The 20,085-nt window shown below is 37.2% G+C and overlaps 1 protein-coding gene across 1 annotated transcript in view; it reads left to right on the forward strand.

Moving 5' to 3' along the window:
• SLC49A4 (solute carrier family 49 member 4) overlaps nt 1-20,085 on the forward strand; it is a gene marked incomplete at its 5' end in the record, with an annotated part of 79,164 nt that overhangs the window by 50,639 nt on the left and 8,440 nt on the right. The window contains 2 exons of the mRNA XM_080696048.1: nt 171-238; nt 3,666-3,793. Of these exons, the coding sequence (XP_080552174.1) occupies nt 171-238; nt 3,666-3,793 (196 nt within the window). The remainder of the gene's footprint in view (nt 1-170; nt 239-3,665; nt 3,794-20,085) is intronic.

Consider the following 20,085-nt stretch of genomic DNA (forward strand, 5'->3'; position numbering starts at 1 on the left):
CAGATAAACTTGTGTTACTTAGTTACATATGAATCCTTTCATCTTACCATTTTCTTAAATAGTGTTACCTAGATTTGTTGCCATTTAGCTGTTAACATATTGATGATAGAGGATTTCCTTTTCAGTTCATGACAGTCTTGCCTTAAATGTGTCTGCTGCTTTTTTAACAGGTTGATGCTGGTTGGATTGGATTTTGGTCCATAGTTGGAGGCTGTGTTGTTGGAATAGCTATGGCAAGGTAAGAATTTGGTATATAAAATGTGGGTAGACAACTAGGTGTGGTGACACATGCTTAAAATTCCAGTTCTTGGGAGACTGAGACAGGAGGATCGCAGGTTCAGAGCCTGCCTTGTCAACGTAGTGAGGCTTTCAGAAACCTAGTGAGACCCCTTTTCCAAATAAAGAAATGAAATTGAGCCCGGTGTAGTGGTGCAGGCTTGTAATCCCAGCATTTGGGAGGCTGAGACAGGAGGATCCGGGTTCACAGACAGCCTCAGCTACTTAGTGAGGCCCTCTGCAACTTAGCGCTGGTTTTGTGGTAATGGAGACTGGTTGTTAGCGGGGCTCTTAAGCCCCGCTTTTCTCGGTCGCCATCTTCCCGGAAGTAAAATCAAGGGAAAATGGAATAGGAAAAGGACACTTCAGAGGCTACAAGAAATCCACATGTAGTAGATAGAATTTTCCGTTATAAGAAATCTTCTCAGGAATAGTCCTTTCTAAAATGTTTTCTGGAGATTAAAAATGAGTGCTGTGTGCATGTATGTCATTGTCAATATGATCTACATTTTGATGTGAGACTGTAATGCACCAATAAAAGCATATAAAATGTATTTCTAATATAATTAAACTGCCTCTCTCCACATTATTAGAGAACACCTTCAAATAGAACCAATGAAAAGTAATACAACTTTAAAAAAAAAGGCAAATTGATAGTTAACAAGAATAAAAGAAGAGTTTAAAACAATCATTTATAAGAGCACCTCTAGAGCTGTCCATGAAAGGACAGTCTCTCCAATTACATCTGGTTTTTTCTCCCTCAGATCTGTCCCTGTGGTTATCCCATTTTGATGAGAAATGTCCATAACGGTTTCCAGTTTCTTTAAACTCCTTTTGATCTTAACCCATTAAGATAACACATTTCTAGAATTGAATCAGCAGTAGGAAGAGTCTCATTTATTCTAAAACAAAGCAAAACAAAAAAAATAAGAATGAAAATGACACTTTTTAAGTGACTTTCTATAAAACTCTAATGTTTCCAAAGAGATAATATTCATTTACCTTCCAAGTCATCTTACCCTGTTCAATCAAAAACAAAATTAGGCTATCAACTTTATCAGAAAGAGGAAAATCTAATAACAGATTTGGGGAGATCACACAAGATATATATATCACCTCAATATCTAAATGCTTAAACATAATTGACACATGATAACATTATGTCTAGACCTTAAATAGTTTGCATAGTGTTTCTGGAATACTGAATGAATAAATTGGCACTTTTAAATCACTTTGAGGCTTTTATAAGTTAGGAAAATATAAACATAAAATTTAAAAGCTAAAATGTAGGATAAAGAAAACATTATTTCTAGAAAATTACTTCACTGATAATGAAATAATACATTGACCTGTCACATTTGACAGGCGTCATACCTAATTTTTCTAATTAAATCTCTAAGCCAATTATAGTGAGTCATCATTGATCACATCCTATTCTGAGCACCAAATAGGTCAAAGAGGGAAGCATTACCAGCAGAGACATCTCACGTGCTCTTTTTCTTTCTTTCTACAACCCCTTAGGTAGATAGGACTAGAGGGGCCAGTTACAAAAGTGACATTCAAACTTTTTGAAATGAAGTTCTGAAAAATACTTCTCTTACAGTGGAATTGGAAATCAATTTTAGCTATTTCGTAGGCCTAAAATCAATTGTAGAATTATTTTCATAACATTTTTGAGAACTCCCTAGGGTAGAAACTCCTTATAAACATGAGTGGTTTGGGATAATTTTTTATAATTATATTGCTAAAGGCCACTATCAAAAGTACTACTTTGGCTGTAATAATATTCTTTTGGTGGGTTCTGCCCATTTGGAAGGACTGGTTCCTCGCAAGCAGCAGACCACAATGGTCAGTTTATTCTGGTGTGGTCAGACTCTGTGAAACCTTGCAGTTCAATTATGATTTCTATCTGAAAGCTGCTTTAATCTCTTATACCTTGTCACCCACCTATCTGAAAAGGAAGTTTTCGCCACATACTAAAGTTAAAATCAGAAAAGTATCCTAGCAGCCTGGAATTAAGGCAAAATGTTTTTCATTTTTCTGAGGGACATTTCTGTTAAGCTCTGGACCCTTTTTCAGAGTACATAGAATTTTCTGCCTGTGTATTTTCATAGAACAAACCTGTCACTGAGCAAAAAAGTGCATCCATTTTTCCTACCAAAAGGTGGCATCAGCTCTCATAGGAATTATTTTAGTATAGAAAATACTAACAAACATGATTAACCATATCATGTCAAATAAGTGCAAAACAAAGATTAGTACTGAAAATATTACCCGAGCAGCCATGATTACAATTAAAATTATAGTCAGTTTTTAAAAATTTAAGTGGAGAGAATAGGAAATGTATTAGGGATAAGATCAATTTTTCTTTTATAGGAACAGTTCAGATTGCGTGTAGGACCAGCCAGAGGACTGTACCTTATGCAATCAACAGTTTCCTCCTCCCCTTGTGAGAAAAAACAATTGGCAAATGGAGGGAAAAAATTGGCATATCTTTTAGTTTCATGATGATTCAGGAAAAAGTAAATTATTATTTTGAGAATTTAAAATGTTATCAAGGTCCCAAGTTCTATAAAATAGTATTCAGTGTTCTAGATGCAATATCTTTGTTTTCAGGAAGCTTATATTGTGGTAGAGAAGGCAAAAAATAAAAAGTAAAAATGCATAAACAATTTCCAATAGCAAAAGATACAGTGGAGAAGCAAAGCAGAAGGTGGAGCCATGGTGGGGAGGCTCGCTAAGCACGAGGGCTTGCTGGACTGAGACCTGAATGAGCTGAGAGGTCTGGGGACCAGCTTGCCAAGAAAATGGAACAAGAACCAAAGCCCCACACTCTGTGGGGAGGGAGAAGCCTTAGCATGTAGGAGAAACAGGAACACAGCTGCCCAGCAGGAGGGTAGCAAGGACCAGGAGCAGAGGCAGGACTGGGTCGCACAGGACCTCAAAGCCCCAGTGTTGGCATTTGTGTGTATTCTTTGAGTTTGTGTTTTGAGAGGGCCATATTTGTAAGTTTATGTCAACAAATTGGCCTGTTTTCTAGAACTGAGATAATATGTGTTCATTGTAGAATGCTTAAAAAGTATAGCAAATATAAAATGTAAAGAAAATAAAAGTGGCATTTAAAAACTCACACTGCATCCTGTGCGTTATAGATCCCAGAGATGACACTTTGTGTTTATTTTATAAGAGAAAAATAAACATTATTACAAAGTAACATATATTTAAGAAAATGTATCAGTTACAATGCCAAAAAATATAACCAGCTTTTAAAATAGTACATGGGAAATTCTTCAAGTAATAGTATTTAATGAAAGTGTATCATTTTTTATTTTTATTTAAATAACACTTAAAAATCTAACTAGAATTAATAGAACATTGTTTCTTTTCAGGTTTGCCGATTTTATTCGAGGTATGCTGAAACTAATTCTTCTCCTCCTGTTTTCTGGGGCTACCCTGTCATCCACGTGGTTCACCTTGACCTGTTTGAACAGTATCACACACCTGCCTTTGACCACAGGTGAGCATAGGCTGTTTTTGAACTTTGAATAAATATTTTCAGTTCAGAGGAAGTATTCATATTCTGACAGTTCGACTTTTTCTTTCTTTTAGTAAGCAGTTGTTAATTATACATAAAGGTTTCCTTGCCGGGCGTGGTGGCGCATGCTTGTAATCCCCGCGCTTGGGAGGCGGAAACAGGAGGATCGCGCAGGTTCAAAGCCAGCCACGCTGGCTTTAAGAGACCCTGTTTCCAAATAAAAATATAAAATAGGTCTGGGAGTGTAACCCTAAGATAGAAGGGCTTCCAGAAACCCCAGTACCACCAAAAAAAAAAAAAAAAAATTTTCCTTTGTCCAATCATTGTGTCATATTCCCATCCAAAAAGAGCCCAACAAATAACCAAAAATATTTTGATCAATGTTTTGCATATAGAAAAGAAATATACTCTTTGGTCAAAGCTTATATAGAATAGAAAAGCTTTATTTGTTTAAATTTATATTGAGCATGATACAAGATTTTTTTTTTTTTTTTTTTTTTTGGTCGTGGTACTGGTTGTACTGGGGATGGAACCCAGGGGCCTTCTACATTCGGGCTATACTCCCAGACCTATTTTATATTTTATTTGGAAACAGGGTCTCTTAAGCCAGTGAGGCTGGCTTCGAACCTGCGCAATCTTCCTGTCTCTGCCTCCCAAGCACGGGGATTACAAGTGTGAGCCACCACGCTGACTAATACAAAGATTTTTATCAGAGCATAATACAAAGACTTTTCCTTAAAATCATTACATCAGCCAGGTATGGTGGTGCACACCTGTAATCCCAGTACTTGGGAGGCTGTGACAGGTTGATCGCAGGTTCAAGGACAGCCTCAGCAATGTAGTGAGACTCAGCAACCTAGTGAAACTCTCAGGAACCTAGTGAGACCCACAAAAAATTAAATGAAGGGTTGGTATATAGTTTGGAGGTAGAATGTCCCTGGGTCTAATCCCCAGTACCCTTCACATACAAAAAAAAAAAAAAAAAAAAAAGTAAGAAAAATAAAGGCAAAAGGCTATGATATGTTAAGTGTTCTTCAATAAAATTTTTTGAACCAGCACCTATAGCTTTTGGTTTTATTACTTCATCAATACAAAAACAAAATTTATTAGAAATACCTGTTGAAAGTATATTATCGGCCAAGCACACTGTAATCCCAGTACTTGAGAGGCTGAGACAGGAGGATAGCACAATCAAGAGCAACCTCAGCAACTTAGCAAGACCCTTCTTCAGCAAGACCCTATTTCAAAAGAATAAAAAGGCCTGGAGTTATAGTTCACATGTAGAATGCCCCTAGGTTCAATTCCAGGACCAAAAAAAAAAAAAATGGAAGAAAGAAAGTCACCAACCAGTTTACTTAATCTAATTGATTCAAAACATTTATAATTATAGCAATTTATATTTATAATTATTAATATCAGTTTAAGCTGTGTTTTCTATTGCTGCTATAATAAGTTGCATACATTTAGAGACTTAAAATGACACAAATGTATTATCTTCCATTTCCGTAGGTTAGAAAGAGACCCTAGGCTGGGTGTCCCCAGGCTGAAATCAGAGCTGGGCAGACTCTCAGGAAGGAATGCTTGCTCACCTTTGCCAGCCTCCAGAGGCCGCCCTTTGCTTGGTTTCTCACTGTCCTCCACAGTTGTGGGCAGCCACAGCAGGCCAGGTTCTCTCACATGCAGACCTGGGCCTTTCTCCCACTGTCACTTCTCTCCATTCTCCTCTTCCGCCTTCTCACTCAGCTTCCTATTCCACTGTTAAGGGTTCTTGTGATGACATTTGGCCCATTAGGATAATCCAGGAAAATCTCCCAGTTTTAACCTCAGCTGATTAGCGACTTTAATTCCATATCAGCCTTAATCCCCATTGCCACGTAAAGTCAACAAAGCCACAAGATTCCAGACATTAAGACATGGATGTCTTTGTTGGATTGGGGACATTATTCTGCCAATCCAGGATCTTTTTACATTATTATGACAGATTATTCTATAAACCAAGTAGACTCTTATTGCTTTCCCCCTTCTTCTAACAAAAGATTGCCTAAGAGGCCTATTTTTAATTCTACTTGCAAGTAAAATCCATCTTTTGGATTATGTGCTTAATTACAGGATTATTTGTTGTAAAAGTAGATTTTAGGTTTGACATAATACGCATTTGTATTAGCAGGAATAAATAAGAATCTGAAAGTAGCTGCACTGTGGCTGACTGCCCAGTGACATGAGCATCCACGGGAGTCCCTGAGAAGGAGGATTCCTTCTTTCTCCATATAACTAAGGAATATGCAGATCCCAATTTGGATTTCTTTTCTCTATAATAAAAGTAACAGTGCTTTACACGTTAGATGCATTAAGTCTTTCAAAGCCATTTATTTAGGCGTTCTAACCACTTTTACAGAGCTAATAGGGCAGTGGGATAAGGTTGCCCTAGACCCACAATGGCCAAACTGCACCAAGCCTGGAGTAGCACAGCAGCGTCACAGGGCACCATGGCAGGTGGGGGACTCCACATCTGTCAAGACACCTCTGGAGCTTCCAGTTCAAGGAAGTTCCCAGTGCCAGCAATAAATTGTGTTGCATTCTTTTTTAATTATATCATCTCTTTGCAAAGTTAGTTTTTTGCAGTTGCTGTGTTAAAAAGCAAATACTGTACAAAATCAATGTGGAACAGGAAATGAGGGTGGTGCTGTTAAATTTGACTCCAAATTTGGGAAGTTGCAATGCCCATCAGATGCACATGTCCTGTTAGTAAGTAATTATAGTCATTTTTAGAATGAAATAAAACTATTTCTTTCAATTTATGGGTATTACTTTTTAAGTAACTATTAAATTGTTAGAACATATATATTTACTAGATCGTTTTGACCTAACTGTGTAATTAACAGAAGTGTTAGCCATTTCTTTTGGCTTTGGGGCATCATGAAAAAAATTACTGAGACACTAAGAGTTCTAAGAATGAAGGTTTCGGCCCTCTGCTCCTCCCACCCTGCTGGCGATCCTCTCCTCAGTATCTTACTTTGCCTGTGAAACCCAGTTGTCCAGGGTAATAATTAGATACAAAGTGAAATACTGCGTACTATTTATATACCAATGTGCCTACGTTGGGGTTTTGAGCAATTTTGGCAACCATTCTGGGCCAGAATTTTTTCTGAATTTTATTCTGGTGTAATTTTATAATTTAGCAGTTGGACAACATTCTGGTGGAACAGTTTTAGTTTACAACTCTTCTCGTCCATGGTGTTACACTCAGATTTTCTCGTGGGACAGTATGTCAAGTAAGCATCTGTGAGATTTTACAAGAACAGAGTCGTGGGTACATGATGAACAGATCTCTTTCCCTTAAATTAGACTATTCAGTGTAAGATAGCATATTCATTAAATTTTAGTTATTTTCTGTTTAACATGATAAAATTAGCAGTTGTATCTCTGAGTGGAAGCATTAGCAATGAATTTAATTTCTTCATTTTCGCCTGGATTTATATAGTGATCATGTTTTATATATATAGTCAGGAGGAAATATATATTTGAAAACTTTACATCTTTTTAAATCCTAAAAGGAAACTGATGTGATTGACCCTGCTCAAGACCATGCTTCCCAGTCCCTTGTTGAAAAATAATTATGTGAAAAAAAAGAAAGTGGAATTCTAAATTGAATCAAGGCCAGAATTGAAAATGTGCATTTAATGTGAATATCTTAGCAATCGTGAAATTTATAAATTCGTGTGTGAGTGTGTGTGTGTGTGTGTGTGTGTGTGTGTGTGTGTGTGTGTTTCTGGAGATTGAACCTAGGGATATTTTACCTCCAAGCTATACTCTCAACCCTATTTTATTTTTATTTATTTATCTATTTATTTATTGTGGTACTGGGGATGGATCCCAGGGACATTGTACCTCCAAACTACACGTACCTCAGCCCTATTTTTATTCTTTACTTTTGAAACAGGGTCTCACCGAATTGCAAAGAACCTCACTAAGTAGCGAAATCTGGCCGTGAGTCTTGCTGAGTTGCTGAGGCTGGCCTCAAGATTGTAGTCCTCTTATCTCAACTCCCAAGTACAGGGATTTCAAGTGTATATCACCACACCCAGCTATGGAATTTATATATTTTATTATTTTCAACTGCAAGTCAGTTTTAATGTCATTAAAATATTCCTGAAAGATATGCTTTAACTTAGAAATACAATGGGTTAGGGACCAATTTAGGGACCAAATTTTTTCACATTCCTTCTCTGAATTATATCCTTCCTCCCTCTCTCTTCACTTCTTTTCTCTCCTCCTCTCCTCTCCTCTCCTCTCTCTCTCTCTCTCTCCTCTTCTCTCTTCTCCTCTTTGTCTTAACCTTCCTGACCCATCTGAAAATCTGGAGGATGGGCTCATGCCATATAAATTCTGTCCCAAACACCCGCCCCAAAGTCCAGTATGTGGCGCACACCCCAAGGAATGAAGGACAGATGTGTGTGTTACCTCCATTTGAACCTCAGTAAATTGGCTTTACTGCCAATGGTAGTCAGCAGGGCACATTTGAATGGAACAATTGATCATTTGAATAAATCTTTCACATATTCTTACTGCCTTTGTAAAAATCTGACCTAATTCCTTTTACATAAAGGAGGTTTCATGAAATGAACTTACTGCAAAACCTAATTATAGACAAATCTAGACCTTCAAGTTGGTATTTAGTCGATACGGGCAAATTCATAGTTCTTCTTTACTGGCTATTATTTTAATCAGGAAAATATCTAACCCCTTTCCTCTTCACTGCAAACTTAGTATTTCTCTTTTGGGTTTTTAATTATCAGAAGCATCTATATGAAAAGGGCTTGAAATTTCATGTGTATATGACAGTAGTCCTATAGATTATGTTGCTTATTGATATCTTAGCTGTCTTCCTGTGTGTAAGTATACCCTGGTGCTGACATAACAAAATCATCTAACAATGCATTTTTCAGAGTGTGTCCCCGTTGTTAAACAATGCATGACTGCATATGCATGATTATAACTGTTGACATAATAAACTAAAAGCTAATAAAAAGGCAAATAAATTAGTTTTGTTCACCCTATGTGTTATAAGTGCTACTGCTCTATCATTTAAACCTTCTGTTGCTATCTTTCTGTAGTCCACTGATCTTGATATTATTGTTGCCATCTCTGCAGAAGAAAAACTGGGTCATTGCATTCTCTCCAAAGGCACACTGTGTTGATAAATGTGCTTTCTTATATACATCCTCTTGGAGGCTATCAGCAGTATGCCTTTTTAAAAAAAAAACTTCGGGAAACTTGGTATTTAAAATTACATTATTAATTAATTGAAGTGTTTACAATAGGGCAAATAAATAACCTCAGTACTTGATAACATGAGCTTCAAGATTTTGAAGCTCACGCTCTAAACAAAATTATGAAAACACATTATTCACCTTATCTGAGAATGAGATGTCTAGACCTAGTAGCCACAACTCACAGGCATTTTTTTTTTACTTGAAGAGATGAATGCTTAGAAAATGGCATTTTGAAAAATGTTAACACTTTGGTGTTGAGTTTGCTGAAACAATATAATTTGACTGTTTGACAGAGTTGCCTTGGGAAAGATTATTCATCTAATTTCATCTGAAGTTAGTAGAATGCCATGATGGTTGATACCAGAAACAAATACATGTAGGGGATAAGGAAGGCTGTCTAGTTAAACAGAAACCCCTCAGGAGCGATAGTGGTCACAAGGTGACTTCAAGTGGTGTTTAAAGAAAGGATGCACACTGAGTTGTGCTGAAAGGCATGTGATATGTATAGGCTAGAGAGTAACCCTCGTGTTATATTTCATGTGTTTTGCCTTTATTAAGATAATTATGCCTCGTTTTAATAGCATGCAAAGAAATAAAATTATATATGTGTCCCAAATGGGGGAAATGAAAAATACAGAAAAGAATATGTGATTTAAAGAAATGCACATTATTAAAGAAATAGGGGGAGGAGTATAGTTCAGTGGTAGAGACTTGCCTGGCATGCACAAGGCCCTGGGTGTAATCCCCAGCACTGCAAAAAAGAAAAAGAAAAGAAAGAAATTAGGTACTTTAAGCTTTTAAGGAAAGGAGGCTAAGATATAAAGTTACTATTTTCAGCTTTATAGATTAAAAATGACTGATACTTGTGTTCATGATGTGTGCTCAAGAAAGGAAAAGGAGAATATGGATTAAAAGAAGAAAGTGGATTTGTAAAAACTCTTAATGTAAGAATCATGAAATGCTCAAAGGACCTTTGAGGAAGACCATATAATGTTTATCCGTAGAAATTTTCAAGAAGAGAAATAAGTCTCCAGGCAGAATCTGTGTTTCCTGCAGGAGGAGGGCCTGACCAGGTGATCAGTCAGCATCCCATGATTTAATAGTACACTGTCTTCTTGGGAACCATAAATAATTCTTTGGGATCTGGAAAGTTGCTGATAAACCCATACTGATAGTATCCGATTTCACAACCAGTCTCCATTCTGGGCCCATTCTTTTAAAGGATTATTAGTTACACTTCTTTTCTGAAAAATAATACTTTGCCTTTCAGCCATAAGGGACTCTAAAAATAACAGCTTACCCTTATGGGACTGAAGTATGCCAACAAAGAAGATAAACAAGGGACACCTACAGATTAATAACATAGAAAGAAAATCATAGCCACTGGTGAAAAGTACGCAAAATAGGCCCCATCCTCTTTGGGAATCAGTTTTGAAGTACAGTATGTTTTAGTTAGTAATAGATTTTGAAGACCACAGCAGTTACTTTTTAAGGAGAAAATGTGACACCAAGAAGAGAGGCACAGCTTGGTGATAGAGAAATGTGTATCTGGCTGGGTGCCGTGGTGCACATCTGTAATCCCAGTACTTGAAGACTGAGACGAGAAGATCATAGGCTCAAGGACAGCCCCAGTAACTTATCGAGCATCTTAGACCCTGTTTCAAATAAAGAAAAAAGGGCTTGGGGCATAACTCAGAGGTAGGACATCTATGGGTTCAGTCCCCAATACCCCACACACACACATGCACACATGCGAAAGAAATGTATATTTTTGTGCATATCTGTGTATGCTACATATTCAACATGCTCAAAACCTATAAAAAAAATCTCTGTAGTTAACATTGTGAATCTCTCTCTGCTGCTTATTATTTCTTTACACTTGTGCCTTTATTTCCAAACGGAGTGTTTTTATTACACTACCAAGTGTAACTTAGATTGTGAAACAGTTTTAATTTTAAAAAACTAAACTTTCTTAAGTTTTTATAAACAGAAATTTCAGTTAGTATGCACAGTAATAAAAGTGTATCTATAAAGTGTATTAATATTATAAACCTATCCTTTAGGGAAATTTCTTGATTCTAATCCTTAAAATAATTCATAATAGCTGAGTGTGGTGGTAACATGCTTGTAATTCCAGTACTTGGGAAGCTGAGACAGGATGATCTGGTTTTATGCCCAGTCTCAGCTACTTAGCGAGGCCCTCTGCAACTTAGTGAGACCCTGTTTCAAAATAAAGAATAAAAAATAAGGCTTGGGTGTGGCTTGGAGGTAGAATGCCCCTGGGTTCAATCCCCAGTACTGAAGAAGTAGTAGTAGTAGTAGTAGTAGTAGTAGTAGTAGTAGTAAATAATAATAATAATCATTTGTTATTTTATAATGTTTCTTACTTCTTGATAAAATTGTAAACAAATTCTCTATTATTATTTTCCACCTAGAAGCACCAGTAAGAATTTTTTATATCTTGGTTAAGTGCTCTTTGCTATATGAGTTAAAAGTTGTTACTGATCTGCTTAACTGTACTTTAGTCATCATCTGATATAATTTATAATTCAATAAAAGAATTTATTTTTTTTTATTGGTGCACTATATTCATACATCATAGTGGGATACAAACTTTTGTAGACATACATGCACACATCACCCAGTCAGCCCCCACCTGATCCCCACCCCATTCTTTCCCCATCCCTCCCTCCCATGCTTGGCTTAGTGGTTGACATCTAGTATTATAGCAATTTATCCAAAATTAAAAATGAATATCTCACATAACAGTTTCATTTGTCTGATACCAAGCTTTTGATGACTTAAAGATAACATTTCAATATTTCTTTTTGCTTTCTTTCTTACCAGAGAATTTTTTTTTCTGTTTTCTTTAGGTGAAACTATCATATATTTATATATTTATTTTTCAGAAAAAAATCTATCCTAATATGGAATATGGATTCTAGATACCCAAAACGATCTTGAAAAAGAACAAAGCTATAAGATATATATTTTCTGATTTCAAACCATATAAAGCTACAATAATTGAAACAGTGTAGTACTGTTCTAAAGGCAGATATATAAACCATTGGAGTTAAATACAAGCCTAGAGCTAAACTCTTCCGTATAGTATCAAGTTATTTTTGACAAGGTTTCCACGAACATTTGGTGGTGGGAATAATAATCTTTTAACTAAATATTGTTGAACAATAATAATTACATGGAAAAGAATAAAATTGGACCCTTACCTAATCCCATATACAAGTATTAACTCAAAATAGATAAAAGACCTAAATATAAATCTTAAGACTATAAACTTTTAGGAGAAAATCTGGGTCATAAAACCTCACAACATTGAAATTGGCAGTGATTTCTTAGAAATGATTTCAATGGCACAGGCAACAGAAGAGTATACAAACTCCCTAAAAAATATATATATATATATATATATATATATATATATATATATATATATATATATATATATATATTGTATATCCAAAGACAATGTAAACAGAGTTAAAAGTTACTAATAGAATGGGATAAAATATTTCCAAATGCTATATCTGAAGGTATATTAATATTCCAACTAGAAATCCTAAAAATTAACAACAATAAAGGCAAACAATACAATTTAGAGATAGGTAAAAGACTAACATAAATAATGAATCTCCACAGATAACCAATCTTAGTTGTCTGTTGGATGGAAAATCTTGTTTCTCTGGTTCTGGTGTGTGTTACCTATTTCTTCTTTGTAGTTAATCTCTTTGAGTATTTTCTCTAGTGCTGGTTTTGAAGACATAAATTCCTTCAGTTTCTGTTTGTCATGGAAGCTTCTTAGTTTTCCATCTAATTTGATAGAAAGTTTTGCGGGGTAGAAAATTTTTGGCTGGAAGTTGTTTTCTTTCAGAGTTTGGAATATGTTACTCCAAGCCCTTCTGGCTCTCATGACTTGGTTTGGTTTGGAAAGTCTGGAGTGATTCTAATTGGTTTGCCTCTGAATGTCACTTGGCCCTTTGTTTTTGTTGCCTTTATGATTCTCTGCTTGGCTTCCACATTGGTCATTTTGACAATTATGTGGCGTGGGGATCCTCTTCTCCGATCCTGTCTAAAGGGAGTTCTATAAGTTTCCTGGATCTGTATATCAACCTCTTGCTCTATGTTTGGAAAATTTTCTGCTATTACTTCCTTGAAGAGATTGTTGATCCCTTTGGTATCACTTTCTTTTCCCTCCTCTATTCCAATTCTTAGGTTAGCTCTCTTAAAATGGGCCCATATTTCTTCAATATCAGATTCCTGCTGTCGGATAATTTTTCCTAGATTAGAAACTATGCGTTCATTTTTGGAATGATCATCTTCTAAGAGCGAGATTCTGTTCTCCATGTGGTCTAATCGGTTGTGCTTTGAATTGAGGCCTTTACTTCATTAATTGCATCCTTTATCTCTTTTTGGCTCTCTCTGAGTTCTTTTCGAAGCACCTCTATTATTTCTACAGTTATTTTCCCAATTTGATCTTCTAGAAATCTCTGATTTTTCTGTTTTATCGGGTTCTGATGTTGTGGGGTTGTGGGCATTCATTGCTCCAGTGTTATTCCTCTTTTCCATGATTTCGGAAGTTTGTGCCTTCTCTGGGTTCTTCTCTTGGGTCACTATGACTTCACTTAAGGTGCTCTGGATCTCGAGTCAGTAGTATCTCAGACCCCACTACTCCTTTACTGGGTTGTATCACAGAGTCTCCGACCCAGGGAGTCGATAGAGGCTGCTTTAAACTAAGGGGGGGTGCCAGGTTGCACGTTCTCCTATAGTGTGATATCTCTGCCACTGCTACTCCCCCACTGGGTCAAGTCCCAGGGAGTACAGTACTGGGATTTCTCCTCTGGGGCCCGCAATTTGACCCACTCTTCTTGAGTTCGCAGATGTAGCTGTACTGGACTCGGTGAATTCGCTGCTGCTGCCGCCGGTGGCAATATGGCGCCACTGCTACACCCTCGGCCGTGAGGCTGGCTTATTTCTTCTTGGTTTTGAGTTCCACTCTGAGTCCCTGCAGCGTGTGCTGAGCTCAGCCACTGGGAGCTTTAGATGCTCCCTGCGCTGAAAAATCCCGCCTGGGTGTTCCGCAGCGGCTCACCTCGGCTTGCTGTAGCCGTCCGGTGAACTCACCGCTGCCGCCGGCAGTATGGCGCTGCTGCCGCGTCCTCAGGTGTGAGGCTGGTGTATCTCCTCTGTGGCTCTGAGCTCTGTTCTCAGTCCGCTTTCTCTCTGGAGCCTGGTGATTTTTTTGTTTCTCTGGTGATGGTGTTTTCTGGCTATGAAAGGCGCTGATTTTGTGTTAACGGAGATTGTTTGTTAGCGGGGCTCTTAAGCCCTGCTTTTTTTGGTCGCCATCTTCCCAGAAGTCAGAATTTATTTTATTTATAGCATCCCAGATATATGTACATTCAACTACTTGCATATCTCTCACAAGGGAAGACATTACCTATCTTGTTGGTCAGTCTGGGTTCTGGAAAATTCTTCTCCCTGTCCCCTGGAAAGTTATAACCGATTTGGTGCAACTAGCTCCCAGGGAGCAAGCCTTCTCCCCTCTTCTTTCATTGATGGCCCTGAAAACATTTGGAGACATCTGTCATGTGTGGCCTTATTTAGACTTTAACCTAAACCCCACAGCTCAACAGCCATTGCTCATTGGAGGCAGATTCCACACTGACTGGCCAGCCCCTTCTCTTCTGACCCTCCCACGTCCAGAACCCCTGTGAAACAGATTTCCGTGGGCTGGCACCTTTGTTGCCGCACTCAGCACTTACCTGGGACTGGGAGGCTGTTGCTGCTCATGATTAGACATGGTGGGTTTTTTAATGGATTATAATTACTTCTTAACACTGTACACATAAGTGGCTGCTGATCCAGGAGGTGTCTATCATATTCCTTCAGGGTAGGACTCATTTCTGAGGAAAGTGTATCTGTTTACTGCTCCAGCTTAGCAGCATACATGTAATAGGCATCTGACAAATGGTTTTGAAGAAAGGCTCAAGCCAACCTCTCCAAGTATATTTAAGCAATAAGATTCAGTGTATTTTGCATTCATCATGATTAAAATTCATCTTTTTGTTTGTAACCTTTCATGCTCTCTATTTTTGATTCTGTCATCTGTCTTCTTTGCAATCATCCAGCTTTTGTGTTGAATACAAATTTGGGAGCATGCCACTGTGTCAATACTATTAAATTTAAAAATAGCAACTTTTCAACTTGATACTGTTGCTTGGTAGGAAACTTGGTAGAGTCTTTACGTCTTAATTATGTTAGTATTAGCACTGCTAATTTGTCTAAATAAATTATGTTTGACTTTCAGAACTTTGGTCACTTTAGCTCCAACATAATTTACCTCCTCAAAAATGCTGATGGGATTATCAAACATACTATGGAAGAAGGCAGTTCTAAAAATGTTAAGAAAATGATTCCAAGATTATTAAGGTGTTATTGTCACTAATAATATCTTGAGAATCTCAATAGATGCTGAGTATAATAGTTCTTACTCTTATCTGAAATTTTATCTGCTGATAACCTAAGGTTTGACTGTTTTAGTTAGTGAAAATATCATCTTAACATAGTTTTCTTTCCCTAAAGTTTGTAATCTGTTTGTCATGGGAACAGTAGTTCCAGGGTTTTACAATTCATGTGTTTGAAATATATCTATTCTAACTGTATTTTGTGCTACATAAGACAGGATTTTTTGCAATTTAAATCATGGACTCATGAAATTATATTAGCTTCTCTGAAAAAAAATCTGCATCAGCACTTCAGTTGTGTTTATTCTGCTAAATTACCTTGACTTTTTAATTGAAAGGCAGTTTATTATAATTTGAGTATCAGTATTACAGAAATTCATGGAAATATTTAATGATTGTATAGTTTGAACCTTCTCTGACAAGCAGGAAATTATCTTGTCTGCCTGACTTTCAATAGATGACATTCACCCACTGGATGTATCAGACTCTCAACTGAAAATTCAAATGGAAATCAAAATCAGACTTGTAACAATCAGCTTTTTTGCACTGTGCATGTCACAGAACACCAGGGAATATATTAAAATCAGTCCTGATACAGCTGTCTTTCACCCATTTTGATCAAAAATATCTTCCTTTAACCCTTTCCTGTATAAACGATGCTGAATTTTTTAGTTTCTGCAATAACAACTTGTTTTAGCATATCTACCCAATATGTTTTAAAGTCTGTTTAGTCATCACTTCTATAGTGATAAAAGAAGCAAACTCTTAAGATTGAGACAGCTAAATGCAAATACTTGATTTTTGGTTACTGCCTCTATTAAAGTTATATCATCCATTTATCCTATATATAAGCTATCCCACGCATAATAGCCCATTTATCCTACATATTATAGAAATTCTAATAAATTAATTGGGAATATTTGTGCCAGGGATCCTGTACCAAGATTGGGTTGTGTGGCCCCCGGGAAGACATCAGCTCTTTGCGGTCAGCTCATTGATGATAACCATCACTGAGCCATGAGCTGCTAACTCACGTGTGAAGTGAGGTGAAGTGGTACCAACTGTCAGCGTATTAACAATGAACATTCTCTTTTTATTTTGTTAAGTAGTAGGATGTGCAAATAGTAGAAAATTCTAATAGCAGAAAAAAATACACAGTGAAAGGTTTCTATTCTGTGGCTCCCAGCTCCTCAATCTAGAGACAACCCTGATTACCAATCTCCTCTCCATTTTTCCAGAGAATACTATACATTGATAAACCGATAATGTATGCACATCCTTTTCCTTAAACATAACACACTTTTTGGTACCTTTTTCACTTATATGTCTTAGATATCAGTAATTCCAGCATATAGAGAATTAACTCATTTTATTTGAATGTTTTATAAAATTTTAACCAACCAGCTCCCTATTAATAGACACTTAGCTTGTTTTTAATCTTTTCATACTACAAAGAATATTTTGGTGAGTGTTCTTTGCATAGCTATCTATGCATAGCTATAGGATAAGTTCCTAGAAGTAGAATTGCTGAGCCAAAGAGTAAGCATGTTTGATAGGCATTTCCAGATTACCCACCAGAAGATGAACAATCTACAATTCTATCGATAAATTTTAACCAATATAGAAATTTTATGTTTCCAAAGACAGTTATTTATGCCCTTTCTTCCAAGTAATTCCCAGAATTTAAGTATCTGAATTTACGGAGCTGTGTGGTCTTGAAGTATTTGACACAGGCCTCTGCTTCCCCAGACACTGCTCTTCTCATGCAGCCCAGGGTTGGCTGGGTGTGTGTGTGTGTGTGTGTGTGTGTGTGTGTGTGTGTGTTTACTTGGATTCTAAGTAAACCAAGCTATCCCATGCATAATAGCCCATTTATCCTACATATTATAGAAATTCTAATAAATTAATTGGGAATATTTGTGCCAGGGATCCTGTACCAAGATTGGGTTGTGTGGCCCCTGGGAAGACATCAGCTCTTTGAGGTCAGCTCATTGATGATAACCATCACTGAGCCATGAGCTGCTAACTCACGTGTGAAGTGAGGTGAAGTGGTACCAACTGTCAGTGTATTCTAAGAAACCAAGGGGCATTCTACCTCTGAGATACAACCCTAGCCCTTTTTTTATTTATTTTGAAACAGGGTCTTACTAAGTTATGGAGGGCTTCACTAAGTACCTGAGGCTGGCTGCAAACCTGGATCCTCCTATCTCAGCCTCCCAAGTACTGAGATTATAAGCACGTGCCACCACGCCCAGATTTTTTTTTTTTTTTTTTTTTTTTTTTTGTGGTACTGGGAGTGGAACCCAGGGGCTTTCTACCTCTGGGCTATAATCTCAGACTTATTTTATACTTTCTTTGGAAACAGGGTCTCACTAAGTTGCTGAGAGCCTCACTAAGTAGCTGAGACTGACTTTGAACCTGTGCGATCCTCCTGTCTCAGCCTCCCAAGCACTGAGATTACAAGTGTGCGCTACCACACCCAGCTCAGTTATTGTATTTTTATTTAAGACTCAATTATTGGGGCCAGGCATGGTGGCATACACTTGTAAACTCAGCACTTGGGAGGCTGAGACAGGAGAATTGCAGTTTGCAGCCAGCCTAAGCTACTTAGTGAGGCCCTTTGCAACTCAGTGAGACCTTATTTCAAAATAAAGAATAAGCCAGGCGTGGTGGCGCACGCTTGTAATCCCCGTGCTTGGGAGGCGGAGACAGGAGGATTGCGCAGGTTTGAAGCCAGCCTCGCTGGCTTAAGAGACCCTGTTTCCAAATAAAAATATAAAATAGGTCTGGGAGTGTAGCCCGGATACACTAGAAGGGCTTCCAGAAACCCCAGTACCACCAAAAATAATAATAATAAAAATAAAATAATAAAGAATAAAAAATAGGGCTGGGGGTGTAGCCCAGAGGTAAAATGCCCCTGGGTTCCATCCCCAGTACTGCCAAAAAAAAAAAAAAAGAAAAATCAATTACTACATTTTAATTTGCCTGATTACAGTTATATGCAGGGGGTATATTGATCATATAAATCAGTCAATATGTTCTAACACAGCTCATGAGTGCTACACTGGGAAAGCTAGGGATGGAATATTGCTAATGGAATATCCTTCAGAAATAAGAACATAGAAAGGATTATTTATAACCATATTTCCTAGAAGTAGCTAATTCCTTCAGTATTTTATGACTCTGTACTAAGAAGTAGTGCTTGCTGGTCCCTAAGAGCTTGATTTTTCTTGTTTTAAATTCCTGGGCTCATCCGTCTGGGGGTTAATAGCCCTCCCTGCTCTGATTACACTAACTGATCAGTAAATTATTTTAAACTGTTTCGGGAATAAAATATTCTATAAAAGCTACCAGTGATGCTCCATCCTTAGATTTTCAATGTACCACTAATGAGTCATATGTTAATAGAATATATTGATTGGTTTATGTGAACAATGTCTAGCAAATATATAGTGATCATGAGGCATTAGGTTGTGCTTTGTTTTTAAGACTGTCTTGAAAATTGTGCCATGTTTTAGATAGTATTTATCATAACTAATGCTTCCCGTGTAGTTCTGTGAATCATTGGTCATTGTTAGTAGTATGTTCTTTACTCGCTAGGTCTGTTTTCATATCTACTATCAAAGGAATAAAAAGTCAGTTACCAATTATTTGCATTATTAGACTGTACTAATTATTTTATAATCCTGGAAGGCTAGTGTAATTGGACGGGGAACCTGGCAGTGTGGTTAATTAGAGAAATTCTATTAAAAATCAGTGGCTACTATTTTTTCCTCCTTTGACAATGGCATAGATTGTTAATGACTGTAGCCAGTAATGGTCAGCTTTGGTGATTCGATATGCTGTATGAAGCTGTGAATAATGCATAACAAATTTTGTGTAACTCTCTTACTTTCTTTCTTTTTTTTTTTTTTTTTTTTTTGGTGGTACTGGGGTTCCTGGAAGCCCTTCTACCTCCGGGCTACACTCCCAGACCTATTTTATTTTTGGAAACAGGGTCTCTTAAGCCAGCGTGGCTGGCTTCAAACCTGCGCGATCCTCCTGTCTTCATCTCCCAAGTGCAGGGATTACAAGTGGGCGCCACCACGCCCGGCCCCTTACTTTCTACTATTCCTGTAAATAAGCACTGTTTCTTAACACGTTTTTATTAAAAGTATTTCCCTTGTAACCTTGCTGAATAAATTGCATTCATTATTCCCCGTGGGTATGATGCACTTATTTATTAGCACGTAGGTACAAGTTTTACGTTTCTAAGCAGAGCATCATCTTCCCCTTGTTTCTCTTTTCACCTTCACATTAAATTAGTGAAAGTTCCTAGGCAGATGTTAGCAACAGTGATATTATTAAGAATGGGGTGCACTTCCTAAACGCTCTAAGAAGAATAAAATCTTTTTTCAAAGGTTGTATTCCAGAGTAGTGCTAATAGTCTTTTATGGACTAACCTGGGATCCTAATCAAGACTAATTTGTATATTTCTGGGTTAGAAAGTTTATTACTGAAAAAGAAGCTAGTGACATAA

The sequence above is a fragment of the Muscardinus avellanarius genome (genome assembly GCF_963383645.1).
Source record: "Muscardinus avellanarius genome assembly, chromosome: 5".
NCBI classification, from domain to species: Eukaryota; Metazoa; Chordata; class Mammalia; order Rodentia; family Gliridae; genus Muscardinus; species Muscardinus avellanarius.